Source organism: Mizuhopecten yessoensis, unplaced genomic scaffold (assembly GCF_002113885.1).
Source record: "Mizuhopecten yessoensis strain PY_sf001 unplaced genomic scaffold, ASM211388v2 scaffold3853, whole genome shotgun sequence".
NCBI lineage: Eukaryota > Metazoa > Mollusca > Bivalvia > Pectinida > Pectinidae > Mizuhopecten > Mizuhopecten yessoensis.
Window position 1 is genome coordinate 672,952 of NW_018405252.1, and position 17,263 is coordinate 690,214.

The window sequence follows — 17,263 nt, forward strand, 5'->3', positions numbered from 1 at the left end:
TGACAACCAGTACTGTATAACTGTCATTGGTCTGGTGACTATGACAACCAGTACTGTATAACTGTCATTGGTCTGGTGACTATGACAACCAGTACTGTATAACTGTCATTGGTCTGATGACTATGACAACCATGACTATGACAACCATTACTGTATAACTGTCATTGGTCTGGTGACTATAATAGTGCCACTATAAAGAGCTTTTGCTGTGTTAACTTTAGTAGGTCTGTTGATATAATCATACTGTGATTACATTAAATGAAAAATTTAAAGACTCAACTACAGTTAGTACCAGCACAGTGAAAACTTCAGTAAATGAAAAAGAAATTACACAAAATTGTATAGAGTTTAGAGATGACAGAAGCCATGTTGTACAATGAAGTGAACACATGGGATTGTATGTCACCAGCTGTTGACTAATATTACCAGGATCCAGGTATGCCTATTGTGTAAATGTGAAGGACCATATAAATTATAATAGCATTTATCAAATCTGAAAACCAATTCATAAATGCTCTATAATTCAACCAGCATAAGATGTAATGCAACATACAAAAATAATATTTCTTTTGTTTTTTTGGGGTAGATAAATAACATGTGGATACAGGGATATAAAGACAGCCTCAAAATAAATTCTTGTATTCTCAATTGGCAAGCTAAGCAAGCTATGTGGTTTTGTGTATGTTATGAGCTGTTATGAGCTGTTAGGAGCTATTCAGTGAAATCCCACAACTCTAGACAATAGACTTTGTGGTCATTTTGATGTGAATTAATGTTTGTGTGTAGACTCCATTAGATTCCTGATATAAATCCTATTGGGAGTGTCCGACGGACCCTGATAAATCTGTTTTTTCTAACATAAAATTGTCTGAAACACCTGCATTGTGAAAAAAAAGCTTTCAGTCAAACTGACCATTACAAACGAAATGATCGACAAACATTTATACAAGTAAAACTCAGCTGTTTGATTTACGAGATCAAATAATTCCACCACAATAAATTTGTAGTTTTTCACCTTACTCCGCATCAGAAGGACTAACTACCATCTATTTGTTATATACATTTCAGATAGAAACAGGACACATGAACTCGAGTGAACCAATCATTACTGGACATTTCTAGTACTAAAACAACACAAGAACATCTAGGTCGGTACACAGGAAGTGAAGTACGTAAAGCGATGATAATATTGGTGTACAACTCAGCATACAATGCTGCCTCAGACACCTTCAATAGGATGAGAACAAACTAAAATTACATGTCAACTCACACAATCACACTAGCACTCGCCCCTCTTAAAACTTTAAAAATATAAAAGAGTTATGTTATTATGACCTCAATGATGTCAATAAACAGCTTACATGATCTATGCTATATAGGTAGGTAGCATACCTGGTGTTGGTAATAGGTCTTTCCTACTATGGTATTAATGATGGGGGCAAACCAATGTAAAATAAGGGTTCTTTTCACACTTTCGGAACAGAACTGATAAAACTGAAGAAAGTACGCCAATACACGAGAGTTTAAATTAATTTCCATTTTTTTTTTGCATGAAAAAAAATGGATGTTTTTTCCCCCCATTCAAATGAAACAAGGATCAGGAAAGAAATAAAAAAAAGGTCGTCCCTTTTAATTGTTAAGGCTCATTAAATGATACAATTTATAACACCATCATCTATGTCAATATGAAAACAAACATGAAAGTAGGTTTATTATTGTCGACTATTACCAGTAACAGTTCTGCAAAAGGTGCAGTTAGGTGGACTGTTCAGATTTTACACGTTTAACTCTGTTGTGATGTTGAAAACTTTTCCTTAGTTAAATTCTGCCCAGTTTTCGTCAGACAAATTTCAGTGTACCAAACAATGGATTGGGATACCAGAAACGTACCACAGTTTGATATGTTAAATCTTTCCACACAAAGTCTCTATATTATGCATGTTACGATATTTCAGTCAACATATAAAAGTGGCATGTTTCCAATTTCTTGAAAACCAGTTTTTCCAATTGACATGTTCAACATAAGTGTGAAACAAAACAGCTACAGGAAGGGTTATAGAACTGCTTCTATAACAGCTACAGGAAGGGTTATAGAACTGCTTCTATAACAGTTACAGGAAGGGTTATAGAACTGCTTCTATAACAGCTACAGAAAGGGTTATAGAACTGCTTCTATAACAGCTACAGAAAGGGTTATAGAACTGCTTTGACATGGTTAGTGTTTTATTTAGTAAATATAGGTAAATCCTGTAGTTCTTTCATTATAAATGAACTACAATAATAAAGAAGCAAGAAAATTTGCAAAAATCCGCTAAAACACCTTTATATAATGATGTAAAGTAATTATATAAATGGTGTATAATATACAACAGGTACAATATGTACACCCCTATATTATTTACATATGTACAATGGTCAGATGTAGGGTTGATATGATGGGTATATGATGTATGCATGACGACAGAGGGGGGGGGGTGTCATCGTCACCTGGAAAAGTTGCGTGTTATCTTGACGTGTTATCTTGACTGCTCTGTAGCGAACACAATTTCGTCATATTTACACAAAGTAATTTATGACAAAACAATTAAATGGTAATATATATAATGGAAGTTGAGGACAAAGCTTTTATCAAAACACCTTACCTAGTGGTATCTGAAGACACATTTGAACTCTTCCAATTCAAAGGCTGGAATAGTTCATTATAAAATTTCAAGGGTGAATGAGTTAAAGAGATTACCTATGTACGGATACTTACTTTGTATAAAGCATCATTAACATGTGCTCATTTTAACTGGGATATTTCTAAACCTATTTGGCAAGTTTCTCTATCGAAATTTGTTTTTCTCAAGAAGCGGGAATGATACAAATAGTAAATTCATAAAATGCAAAGGTTGACTGCTTAAACTAGCAAATGAGTGTTATCTTCTGTGATCTGCTATTGTTGACGTGTCGTCATACTATTGTTATAAGGGGGGATTCTCCCATCTTTACTTTAGGGTAAGACAGAAATATCTTTCCCTGACCGGAAGTGTGGAAATCCCTATCAGCTTGCTCTGTTCCTCGACTGACCTTTTACGACAGGTTTTACTGTATATTTCTTCAGTCGTTTATCAGTACAAACTCAATGTCAACAGTACACAATGAAATTTGCACATCACCCATCATTAAGACCTACAAAAGACAGGTCTATCAGAAGCCCGCAGTTGTCAAAGCTGTGAACTTTACAACCTTTTACAAACTAAATCAACTTCTTTATAAAAATGGATTTATCCTGACAACTGCCCTCCCCTTTACAGATCGGCACATCATTCTTAGAAGTATCGGACAGTGTTAATCATTCATCATGTGACGCGGGTTTTAAGCTACAGTAATTTGATGTAGACACCGACTTCTCTCTGCACTGCAGCTCCTGTCTCTGTAGAAGTTGGCCCTTCTAAGATTTGTTATATAGAATTCAGAAACCACCTAGATGCTCTGGTGTACAGAGATTCATAATAAATTCAATGGATGAAATGCGAGCATGATTGATTCACATTTACTTAATGATCAAAGTAATAAATTATGGCAAATCATTAACAGTCAAACTTATAATAAAACTTCATATTGTCACATGAAGATGTCACTTTCAATGTTTAAAATATACAAGTATTACATATGATGCTGAAAATCGTATGTAGACACCTTCAGAATACTCCTCGTAAGAGTAGGAAGTGACACTGCTCTACACCAAGGCTGACACTTCTGCTGTAGTTCTCTGTCTGATTGCATTTAAAATACAAATCTCTGTATAACTCACAACTCCTGTTTCACCTTCAATACACAGCTGAAGAAGCTACATCCGCATCAGTACGTGGAGTACATTATAGAAAGTTTGGGTCGAAGGGCTTGTTTAACAGACTCCTGCTTTATACAGGTCTGTGTACTCTGCCCTAACCCTGATGTACCATCACTTTTATCCTTAAAATCAAAGTTTTCATAAGATACTGATTCTTTTATTCCAAGATGAAGTAAAATCCAGATCCAATTTATGATCCAAAGTCCCCTTTATATAAAATTAGGTTTGTTTCCAAGATCACATTAGGTCAATGGTCTGCTTCATACTCCAAGTAAACTTTATTAATTCAAACTTCTGTGTGACCTGGAACTGGATGCTTTAAACGTCTGTGGGACCTGGCATATGATGTTCTTAGCTTCTGGGTGATCTTGAATCTGATTCACGGCTGTGACTGTACTGCCTGTTTTACACATGCTGCCAAAAGTTCATCAACTTGTTCCCCGTCAGCCTCTGGATCAATATCAAACTCCTGTAACATCAAAAAAAAACTCTCAATAAAATGCTTAAATATTTCTTTTCAGCTGCATCAAATTGTTCTACATATTTTATGTTGCTTCAAGAAAAAATCATGAATACACAGTTTTGATGGTAGATATATTTGGTCAATAAAAAGAACAAGCGACCTTACAAACAATTTCTCCTAACCAAAATATCTCAAACTTCAATAGGTCCTTGGAGCCATGAACTTGTTACTTTATCTGATTTACTCCATGTAAATCACTGAACTTTAGCTTAAACTTACAAAGTGTCTCATCACCATAAAATATCATCTACTTTTAGTCAATTAATTTTTACAATAAATCAAACATACAGACAACTTGTGTATTTCCTCTGGTCCCTGTGTTACTGATAAATCTCTGTGTATAGTGTAATGCCATCACTTACAAAGTCTCCAGGCACACAAACTTGGTTATTTTTCTCATAACATTGATTAATTACAACACCTTCACACCATCTTTTATTTTCTAATTTTTCTTGAATTTCTATAACAATAAACTACCATATTTATAGAAATTTCTCCCCTCCTTCATCTTTTACGAACACAATTCCACCTTAAATAACACATGAAGGGCGTCTATAGAGTTCGCCTGTCACCTTTTTAAAAATGCTTTGTTATTTTATAATGCACTTTTATCAAGGTCAATAAATCACGGTGTTTAAACAGCATTGTTTTTGTGTAGATTGTACTGATGAGTTATTACAGAAGAGAGTGGTGAGGTGCCCCCCCNTCTCCGATGGCTCATTCCTGTAATTATAGCACAACCATAAAAGCGAAGTTCACTTTAGTGTTTGACAGTGCGGTATAACAGGGTCGGGGCTGATACACCTACCTACAGGCGTGCACAGGTAAACCATTAATTAAATGTTTGGGTGGCCCCCTAAACTTTGTGCAAAGTGGCAAACAAAATTTTCGCTCATCAGTGACAAAAAAGTTTTCTTCCTAAGTCAAATTTAAATAATCACCTTCAACATGTCATTCATTTTTTTCACAATTTCTTGTGCACCATGAAATTTCTTTCATGTTACGATAGACTGTGTTTCTGTACACTTTTATGTCTTTTAAAACTTGAGAAAAATACTAAATTTCATTTTATAGCAAGTAACTTTTCACAAATATGACTTGGACCTTCCTCACAGCACGGTGTCCACTGTCTGCGACGGAGATGGAAGAATTCACACCCAGAGTCACAGCTATTCAGAGAATCTATTTAAAGTCAATGATAAACCCTGAGCTGGAGGACAGAGGAGTATCCTAGCCCTTACACACAAGCGTATTAAACCCCCGACAACTGTAGTCTCTCTAATCTGTAATTCAGTGTTTATGTTTTACGAGGGAGATGATACATAAATTGGACACATGATAAGACTGAGTGTCGTGTCCGTGTCGTAGTGATACAAGGCTGATACAGTCCCAATCACACTATAACCAACCACAAATGAACAGCTGTCTGTCCAATCTGGCCGTTTGATCTTGCCACCCCGACAGGACAATCTAGCACCTAACACTGGGGTTCGGGTACTTTAGCTTCAGCAGCTAAATCAGAACCTGTCACTCAAGTAAGGATGTTACTGGTGAAATCCTTCTCAAGCTTTCCTACTTGGAATTTGCAAGTAAAATAAAGCTATGTCTGGCTGTCAATTAAGCACCGTAAACGCTCCAGTGATATTGATACATTTAAATATGATTGTTATGTCCTGTCTCGCAGAATAAACTCTGCATTTTGAAATATTACTTTGATATTACTGGTAATAAAGGTCACAACCTTTCCTCACAAGAATGTAGTGAAAAATGTTTATAAACATAACATGAAAATGATTTAAGCAAATAAGTTTTAAACTTATTTCCATTAATCATTTCACGACCATCCACATTTTTTTTTTATTCACAGATTTTGCCATTATAGATATTTTCCAATAAGAAGACAACTCAAACATAAAACACAGTTTTAATATATAAGGAAGCATATACCAATAACTCGAGAACAAATCACAGACAGGTATAATGTGGACTGTAGCATATACGTATAACTCTAGAACAAACCACAGACAGGTATAATGTGCACTGTAGCATATACCCATAACTCGAGAACAAACCACAGACAGGTATAATGTGCACTGTAGCATATACCTATAACTCTAGAACAAACCACAGACAGGTATAATGTGGACTGTAGCATATACCCAAAACTCGAGAACAAACCACAGACAGGTATAATGTGGTCTGTAGCATATACCTATAACTCTAGAACAAATCCCAGACAGGTATAATGTGGACTGTAGCATATACGTATAACTCTAGAACAAACCACAGACAGGAATAATGTGGACTGTAGCATATACCCATAACGCGAGAACAAACCACAGACAGGTATAATGTGCACTGTAGCATATACCTATAACTCTAGAACAACCCACAGACAGGTATAATGTGCACTGTAGCATACGACCTTAACTCGAGAGCAAACCACAGACAGGTATAATAATGTGCACTGTAGCATGTACCCATAACTCGAGAACAAATCACAGACAGGTATAATGTGGACTATAGCATATACCCATAACTCGAGAACAAAACACAGACAGGTATAATGTGCACTGTAGCATATACCCATAACTAGAGAACAAACCACAGACAGGTATAATGTGCACTGTAGCATACAACCTTAACTCGAGAGCAAACCACAGACAGGTATAATAATGTGCACTGTAGCATGTACCCATAACTCGAGAACAAATCACAGACGGGTATAATGTGCACTGTAGCATACAACCTTAACTTCAAAACAAACCGCAGACAGGTATAATTATGTGCACTGTAGCATGTACCCATAACTCGAGAACAAATCACAGACAGGTATAATGTGCACTGTAGCATATACCCATAACTCGAGAGCAAACCACAGACAGGTATAATGTGGACTGTAGCATACAACCTTAACTTCACAACAAACCACAGACAGGTATAATTATGTGCACTGTAGCATGTACCCATAACTCGAGAACAAATCACAGACAGGAATAATATGGACTGTAGCATATACCAATAACTCGAGAACAAATCACAGACAGGAATAATATGGACTGTAGCATATACCAATAACTCGAGAACAAATCACAGACAGGTATAATGTGGACTGTAGCATATACCAATAACTCGAGAACAAATCACAGACAGGTATAATATGGACTGTAGCATATACCAATAACTCGAGAACAAACTACAGACAGGTATAATGTGGACTGTAGCATACAACCTTAACTTCAAAACAAACCACAGACAGGTATAATATGGACTGTAGCTTACAACCTTAACTTCAAAACAAACCACAGACAGGTATAATTATGTGCACTGTAGCATATACCCGTAACTCGAGAACAAATCACAGACAAATATAATGTGGACTGTAGCATATACCCATAACTCAAGAACAAATCACAGACAGGTATAATGTGGACTATAGCATAGACCCATAACTCGAGAACAAACCACAGACAGGTATAATGTGGACTGTAGCATATACCCATAACTCAAGAACAAATCACAGACAGGTATAATGTGCACTGTAGCATATACCAATAAATCGAGAACAAATCACAGACAGGTATAATGAGGACTATAGCATATACCCATAACTCGAGAACAAATCGCAGACAGATATAATGTGGACTGTAGCATATACAAATAACTCGAGAACAAACTACAGACAGGTATAATGTGGACTGGAGCATATACCCATAACTCGAGAACAAACCCCAGACAGGTATAATTATGTGCACTGTAGCATATACCCGTAACTCGAGAACAAATCACAGACAGATAAAATGTGGACTGTAGCATATACCCATAACTCAAGAACAAATCACAGACAGGTATAATATGGACTGTAGCTTACAACCTTCACTTCAAAACAAACCACAGACAGGCATAATATGGACTGTAGCTTACAACCTTCACTTCAAAACAAACCACAGACAGGGATAATGTGCACTGTAGCATACAACCCTAACTTCAAAACAAACCACAGACAGGTATAATATGGACTGTAGCATATACCAATAACTCGAGAACAAATCACAGACAGGTGTAATGTGGACTATAGCATATACCCATAACTCGAGAACAAATCAAAGACAGATATAATGTGGACTGTAGCATATACCTATAACTCGAGAACAAATCACAGACAGGTATAATGTGCACTGTAGCATACAACCTTAACTTCAAAACAAATCACAGATATTTCTAAAACAATTCTTCATGTTGGTAAATATGGATTGTGAAAATATTCATATAGCACAACCAAGAAGTGTTTATATGTGACGTTCAATCTGTTAAAGCAGCAGACAAAGGAAACCATCTGGATACACCCAATGGGCCAGTTTTAAGTCTAGATGATGGGACTCGTATACTCTCACACATCTATAACAAAGTGTTAAACAAAGCATTGCCGAATCGAGTCATTGCAGTACATAACATATCTTTTCACAAATCACAAATACAATGTATCCCTTTAGGGAGATAACTCTTTACAGTAACACAAATAGGAAATGTAACGTATAAGAAGGTAGATAGTTTTGTAATTCAAGAAAAGCATTATTAGAAATATTCTTATCCATCTTCTGAGACTGTTTTTATCAAAAATATTTCTGGAGACATGCTTTCTTAGGTAGCTTAAGAAATGAAAATGACTAAAGGTGTAGTGTATGGGAATCTCCTTGAGACCACACAGACTACAGCTAGAATCGCTGACCACACTCCTTATGTAACCAGATAACGGTCATTTAACCCAGATAACCTTTAATTGTTAACAATGAATTCTTCTACTGGCCCCACAGGTCTGTGACAGGACACCGGGTATAATAAATTACAGGTGAATCCACTGTACGTGTCTACATAGCTCAAAGTGGTGTCTAGCTTCTGTACAGAGTAAAGTAACAACTTAAAAGTATACTTTCTAAGTTAACCTATCACAATCAAAGAAACTACTTGTGTGAGCACACTAATGTTGGCTGTCTTAGCACTGGACATGATCCGCAGATATAACCTATCACAGTCAAAGAAACTATGTGTGTGAGCACACTAATGTTGGCTGTCTTAGCACTGGACATGATCCGCAGATATAACCTATCACAGTCAGCTGTAGTAGACAGAGTAGCAAGGGGACACTTCACACCTACACAACCTTTAATACAGATCAAGTTTAGCTTTACAAACCAATTAAGCAAGCACCTGTCCATAAATGACAGTGATGATATGTCCATTCCATACTCCTCTACAGGTTTTATTTAAATATAATTCAATTCTATACACCTTTAGAAGTTTCATTTAGAAAAATATTTGTTTAAATACCAATCTCACCTATTACAATCCTCAAATTTACTATTTTTTCCCATTGTAGGACTTTTTTAATCATCGTAAGAAAACAAGGGATATTAATGTACAAAACTAAAACTAAAATTCATTTTTCATATTTAAGTAGTTTTTTGGGGACTTGTGTGGCTATTATAGGAGAGATGACTGGGAAGGACAGAAAGGCGGAAGTGACTATGTTAAGAGATATGACTAAGAGAGTGAACACTGAGGTGACTATGTAAAGAGATATGACTAAGAGAGGGAATACTGAGGTGACTATGTTCAGAGATATGACAGAGAGAGTGAACACTGAAGTGACTATGTTAAGAGATATAACTAAGAGAGTGAACACTGAGGTGACTATGTTAAGAGATATGACTAAGAAAGTGAACACTGAAGTGACTATGTTAAGAGATATAACTAAGAGAGTGAACACTGAGGTGACTATGTTAAGAGATATGACTAAGAGAGTGAACACTGAAGTGACTATGTTAAGAGAATTGACTAAGAGAGTGAATACTGAAGTGACTATGTTAAGAGATATTACTAAGAGAGTGAACACTGAGGCGACTATGTTAAGAGTTATGACTAAGAGTGAACACTGAGGCGACTATGTTAAAAGATATGACTAAGAGAGTGAACACTGAGGTGACTATGTTAAGAGTTATGACTAAGAGAGTGAACACTGAGGTGACTATGTTAAGCGATATGACTAAGAGAGTTAACACTGAGGTGGCTATTTTAAAAGATATGACTAAGAGAGTGAACACTGAGGGGACTATGTTAAGAGATATGACTAAGAGAGTGAACACTGAGGTGACTATGTTAAGAGATATGACTAAGAGAGTTAACACTGAGGTGGCTATTTTAAAAGATATGACTAAGAGAGTGAACACTGAGGCGACTATGTTAAGAGTTATGACAGAGAGATCGAACACTGAGGCGACTATGTTAAGAGATATGACTAAGAGTGAACACTGAGGTGACTATGTTAAGAGTTATGACTAAGAGTGAACACTGAAGTGACTATGTTAAGAGATATGACTAAGAGAGTGAACACTGAGGCGACTATGTTAAGAGATATGACTCAGAGAATGAACACTGAGGTGATTATGTTAAGAGATATTACTAAGAGAGTGAACACTGAAGTGACTATGTTAAGAGATATGACTAATAGAGAGAACACTGAGGTGACTATGTTAAGAGATATGACTAAGAGAGTGAACATTGAGGTGACTATGTTAAGAGTTATGACTAAGAGTGAACACTGAGGCGACTATGTTAAAAGATATGACTAAGAGAGTGAACACTGAGGTGACTATGTTAAGAGATATTACTAAGAGAGAGAACACTGAGGCGACTATGTTAAGAGATATGACTAAGAGAGTGAACACTGAGGTGACTATGTTAAGAGATATGACTAAGAGAGGGAATACTGAGGTGACCAGTATAAGTGATTATATATGGAGAGGGCAGATAATTATTCTACAGAAGGAAGCACCAAGGAAAGCCTTAATGATGGAAGGAACCAGAGCACCTGGAGAAAACAAATGTGGTTGGTGGGTGACCCAAAACCTTTTCACATCCGATCAAGGACTCTGGCCATGTTGGTGAACAGTGAGTGTACTATCCATGGCTCCACCCCTCCCCCTCCCCCATCCACTGACCCCCGCTCATCCACGATGCCCACCCCCGCCTACAAGATTGAGGTGATATATATGATATGATATGTGCAGGTTAGGAGAGAGAGATTTGACTAAAATAGAGGAAGAGAACTGGTATGACCTTTGTAAGGGATGCAACATCATTTATCCAATAAGGCCATTCCCTACATGGAAATCTCTCATCCCCGTCCGGGATGCGCGTTTATCAGCTGAAGCAGAGGTGTGAACATTTGTCAACACTTAGCCATATGTATGCCAATTAATTCCAGGAGGCCGAGATCGATGCAAATACCGGGCATTTCCTTATCGGTCGTGAAGTCCTATAATGAATATTGATGACAAGATGTATGGCTTGCTTTCAGAGATGCCACTCAGCCCCCGATACCACACACTATCTGATGTGGACACAATTGTTTTTGTATGTAGCGTGACGTTTTATCAGGTGCCCCTATTAATGATGTGCCCCTTTGATTTACTCCGATACTGCTCTATCACTGCTGGCTTGTGTGGTCTCCCCCGACATGTGCAGTCTATGGAGCTATGAGTTGGATAATATTCCATCCTCTACAAGCTTTAATGCATTGAACCAGTTCAACATTGGTACCAGTTTTAAGATCAATTCTCATAAAACATAACTATTATGGTGGAAATCTCATTTTAGAATATAATTACACACATCCCAGTGCCAGCTATAATGCATTAACCCAATGATATTATTGTTGTCAACTTTGATACTAGCCTTCAAACAGAATTCTCAAAAAACATGTGTATTTTGGTGGAAACCTCATTTTCAGACTCATAATCTATTCTTCAAAAACGTATTTATCAGAGATCTCATTTTCAAAATTTCACATGGACTGATTTTCATGCCAAATATTTGGATTATGAAAGATTGATAAACAGAATCATTTTTTTAATGCCTCCACTAGGAATCGAACCTCGGACCTCTGGTAAACTGATCTGATGCTCTACCAGTTAATGAGATATTCTCCCTAGCTTAGTCCGTAGGAAGTGGGTTGTATTACTAAGAAGACATGGAGATTTCTCTGGTTGAAGTCAAAGAGTGGTTGTTTTTTATTGTTTTAGAGTTTAGGCTAGGGTTGGTGAGATAAAGAATACCTGGTTTGACATTCAATAACTGTACTGTGTGTGTGTACTTGTCTAATTATACACTTTCAACATGGAGCTCACCGTATCCGTTACAATACGATGGAGCTCACTGTATCCATTACAATACGATGGCGCTCACTGTATCCATTAAAATACCATGGAGCTCACCGTATCTGTTACAATACGATGGAGATCACTGTATCCATTACAATCCCATGGAGCTCACTGTACCCATTACAATACGATGGAGATCACTGTATCCATTACAATACGATGGAGCTCACTGTATCCATTACAATACCATGGAGCTCACGGTATCTGTTACAATACCATGGAGTATATCTAATACGATGGAGCTCACCGTATCTGTTACAATACGATGGAGCTCACCGTATCCGTTACAATACGATGGAGCTCACTGTATCCATTCCAATACCATGGAGCTCACGGTATCTGTTACAATACCATGGAGTATATCTAATACGATGGAGCTCACTGTATCCATTACAATACGATGTAGCTCACTGTATCCATTACAATACCATGGAGCTCACCGTATCTGTTACAATACAATTGAGTATATCTAATACCATGGATTACAATACGATGGAGCTCACTGTATGGAGCTCACTGTAACCATTACATTACCATGGAGCTCACTGTATCTGTTACAATACAATGGAGTATATCTAATATCATGGAGCTCACTGTATCCATTACAATACGATGGAGCTCACTGTATCCATTACAATACCATGGAGCTCACCGTATCTGTTACAATACAATTGAGTATATCTAATACCATGGAGCTCACTGTATCCATTACAATACGATGGAGCTCACTGTATCCATTACAATACGATGGAGCTCACCGTATCCGTTACAATACCATGGAGCTCACTGTATTTGTTACAATACAATGGAGTATATCTAATACCATGGAGCTCACTGTATCCATTACAATGCGATGGAGCTCACTGTATCCATTACAATACCATGGAGCTCACCGTATCTGTTACAATACAATGGAGTATATCTAATACCATGGAGCTCACTGTATCCATTACAATACGATGGAGCTCACCGTATCCGTTACAATACGATGGAGCTCACCGTATCCGTTACAATACAATGGAGTATATCTAATACCATGCTACAGGAGGGCCAATGATAACAGATAATGCACACAATTCTCCACATTAGACGAGGCAGTATCAAACATAACGTTTCCGCGCTTTAAACTTTCACAAGACCCGTACACAGATTTACTAGAGATGCAGCGATAAGTTACGCAATTCCATCAGCCCACAGAAATACTAATCTGTATGTACTAGAAGATACGCCCTCTGTCGCTAATCAGTAAATTTACTTTTAAATCTTGATAAATTTACCAATCTTTTCCATTTCAATCTGTTTTGTGGACATGAAATACTGTCTGTGACGTCTAGACCCCATTCTCTCTGTGTGTTCCCCTGGATGTAAGCATACTGCATCAAAAGCCAAAAATATTGACTTAACTATTTGTGGCCACAGTTACTAATGAGTGTTCGACAGAGCACGGCCACTCGCTCATGCAAGTTTCATTAAAGCTGGCGGTAAAGAGATGGAATCTGGATCCAAAATGTTACACAAAAATTATCATCTGAGGGTAACAAAGGGGGCTGCCTGGTTGTAAACCATGTAAATTCACATCAAAGTCTTACGCACAAATTCAAGCCTCTTCAAATACTGCTATTACAGTCACGGAGCTTTTATCTTGTCGCCACACAATATACATGGTTTGTGGATCATTAGATTTCTGACGGTCTTCGTCTTGGTTATCCGACTACGAGAATTTTATTTCAATTAGAACCCTAGCCATTGCCATTAATAAAGCCTCGCTTTAATACCATTATATATACATCTCTATCAAATTGTTGTAAAGACAAGTCATCAGTCAAAATGTAGCTAATACATGGCTAATGTCGGACCATTACATTCCTCCAAATGGTAGTCAGTGATTTAAAGTTTAATTCTGTTTGTGACGTCTTTCTAAATTGATATCCATGATACAGCGCTATGTCTTCTAATGACACGAATCAAGTCAGCAACTTTTAATTTCATTTTCAAGCCAAAATCATTTTAAAAACATCTTTATCAAGACAATTTCAGCATGGCCAATTAAATTAGATGTTACCATTAACATAACATTAAAACAGAACTCACTCTCAGCTTGTGACTTTACCAACATCTTCGACACTAAAGAGCAAGTTTCCTTAAACCTTTACCTAGAACTGTGAACGTTTAAGTAGAACTGTCAAACATCAAGGATTTAAGGAAAATTAAATGAAGGATTATAAAGTGTGCTTGAAAGATAATAAAACTCTGCTTTCACATGAAATCTACCAGTATACAGTGCTTGAATATCGGGAGGTTCTAGTGTTGCTGAACTGATGCCAAACTTGCAGTTGTTTCAATTTGAGCTACACTGCTTACTATCTTTATTTGTTTTACACATTGGTAACTTCTTATAGTTGTTATGGAAATGTGCATTGTGTTCAGAACGTGAAAAAAAAATATCAAAATTTGTAACCACTGTACAGTAAATATAATCACTCTAAAACAAATACAACCACTGTACAGTAAATATAGTTTCTGTACAGTAAATATTACCACTTAACAGTAAATATAGTTTCTGTAAGTAAATATGACCACTTTACAGTAAATATAGTTTCTGTACAGTAAATATGACCACTTTACAGTAAATATAGTTTCTGTACAGTAAATATGACCACTGTACAATTAATACAACTACCATACCGTAATATTTGCCAAATATTTGGTGTTGGGACAAATTATCACAATATTTTACATTTAAAAGCTGTTCAGAAAAAGTTGTGCAAGGACTTTCATTAAACAAATCAGTGCCGGGTGCTAGAGTTAAACAGGAACATTTCATCTGCACTGTACTTGACCATATGTAGACTTAAAACGAATGCTAAACACACAAGCCTTTATTGTTCTCAACTACACATAGACAAACACAGGTACTAAACACGTAACCCTGTAGCATACTTGGCTGTATATGCCGACCTGCATGACTATATAAAGCTTACCTCATTTATAGACTTGAGAAGTTTTGCGATAAGTTTACGAACAGCAGACAGTTTAGCCATGGATGCTTCACACTCCTGCTTTCGTTGTGTGGCCTCCGTCTGGAAATTTCCAACCAACTACAACAAATAAAAGAAGTTTAATTTCTGAACAGTTCTAACCAATAACAGTGGAGCTGAAATGATAAATTTAGAAACAATAGGACACCGTCAAATTGTAAAATTGCATAATATATAACAAAAGTTGGTGATCCTGTGTTATCAGTTGAGAAAATGCCAATGATAAATATTAAAGAAAAGAATTTTTCTTCACTGCCGTGTTCTCTGTGAATTAGACAGCTTACCTTCCGGAGTCCCTTTTCGTAGTGGTCAAAAAAGTCATCTAGAGGGAAGGCAGCCAGCTCTTCTAGCGACATGGTTGATATGGCATCTTTGTCCATCACCCACTGGGGAGGTAAAAAGTACCGCAAGCTTGTCCTGTACACATAACTCATTGTGTTATTAGATATACAGGGCTAGTTATATCACCCACTGGGGAGGTAAAAAGAACCGCAAGCTTGTCCTGTACACAAAACTCATTGAGTTATTAGATATACAGGGATAGTTATATCGCCCACTGGGGAGGTAAAAAGTACAGCAAGCGTGTCCTGTACACAAAAATCATTGTATTATTAGATATACAGGTATAGTTACATCACCCACTGGGGAGGTAAAGAGTACCGCAAGCTTGTCCTGTACACAAAACTCATTGTGTTATTAGATATACAGGGCTAGTTATATCACCCACTGGGGAGGTAAAAAGTCCCGCAAGCTTGTCCTGTACACAAAACTCATTGTGTTATTAGATATACAGGGATAGTTATATCACCCACTGGGGCGGTAAAAAGTACTGCAAGCTTGTCCTGTACACAAAAGTCATTGTATTATTAGATATACAGGGATAGTAACATCACCCACTGGGGAGGTAAAAAGGACCGCAAGCTTGTCCTGTACACAAAAACCATTGTATTATTAGATATACAGGGATAGTTATATCACCCACTGGGCAGGTAAAAAGTACAGCAAGCTTGTCCTGTACACAAAAATCATTGAGTTATTAGATATACAGGGATAGTTATATCACCCACTGGGGCGGTAAAAAGTACTGCAAGCTTGTCCTGTACACAAAAATCATTGAGTTATTAGATATACAGGGATAGTTATATCCCCCACTGGGGAGGTAAAAAGTACCGCAATCTTGTCCTGTACACAAAACTCATTGTGTTATTAGATATACAGGGATAGTTATATCACCCACTGGGCAGGTAAAAAGTACAGCAAGCTTGTCCTGTACACAAAAATCAATGTATTATTAGATATACAGGGATAGTAACATCACCCACTGGGGAGGTAAAAAGTCCCGCAAGCTTGTCCTGTACACAAAAAAATCATTGTATTATTAGATATACAGGGATAGTTACATCCCCCACTGGGGAGGTAAAAAGTACCGCAAGCTTGTCCTGTACACAAAACTCATTGTGTTATTAGATATACAGGGATAGTTATATCACCCACTGGGCAGGTAAAAAGTACAGCAAGCTTGTCCTGTACACAAAAATCAATGTATTATTAGATATACAGGGATAGTTCAATCACCCACTGGGGAGGTAAAAAGTACAGCAAGCTTGTCCTGTACACAAAAAAATCGTTGTATTATTAGATATACAGG

At 37.0% G+C, this 17,263-nt stretch overlaps 1 protein-coding gene across 2 annotated transcripts in view; it reads right to left on the reverse strand.

Annotated features, from left to right (window-relative positions):
* Window positions 1–233: 233 nt before the first annotated feature.
* Window positions 234–17,263, reverse strand: part of LOC110448141 (MORC family CW-type zinc finger protein 2-like) — an 82,511-nt gene continuing 65,481 nt past the window's right edge. For both annotated transcript variants that reach the window (XM_021494221.1, XM_021494222.1), the window contains exons 27-29: window positions 15,900–16,032; window positions 15,559–15,675; window positions 234–4,304 (exon numbers count right to left, since the gene is read on the reverse strand). In XM_021494221.1, the coding sequence (XP_021349896.1) occupies window positions 4,215–4,304; window positions 15,559–15,675; window positions 15,900–16,032 (340 nt within the window). In that variant the 3' untranslated portion in view covers window positions 234–4,214. The remainder of the gene's footprint in view (window positions 4,305–15,558; window positions 15,676–15,899; window positions 16,033–17,263) is intronic.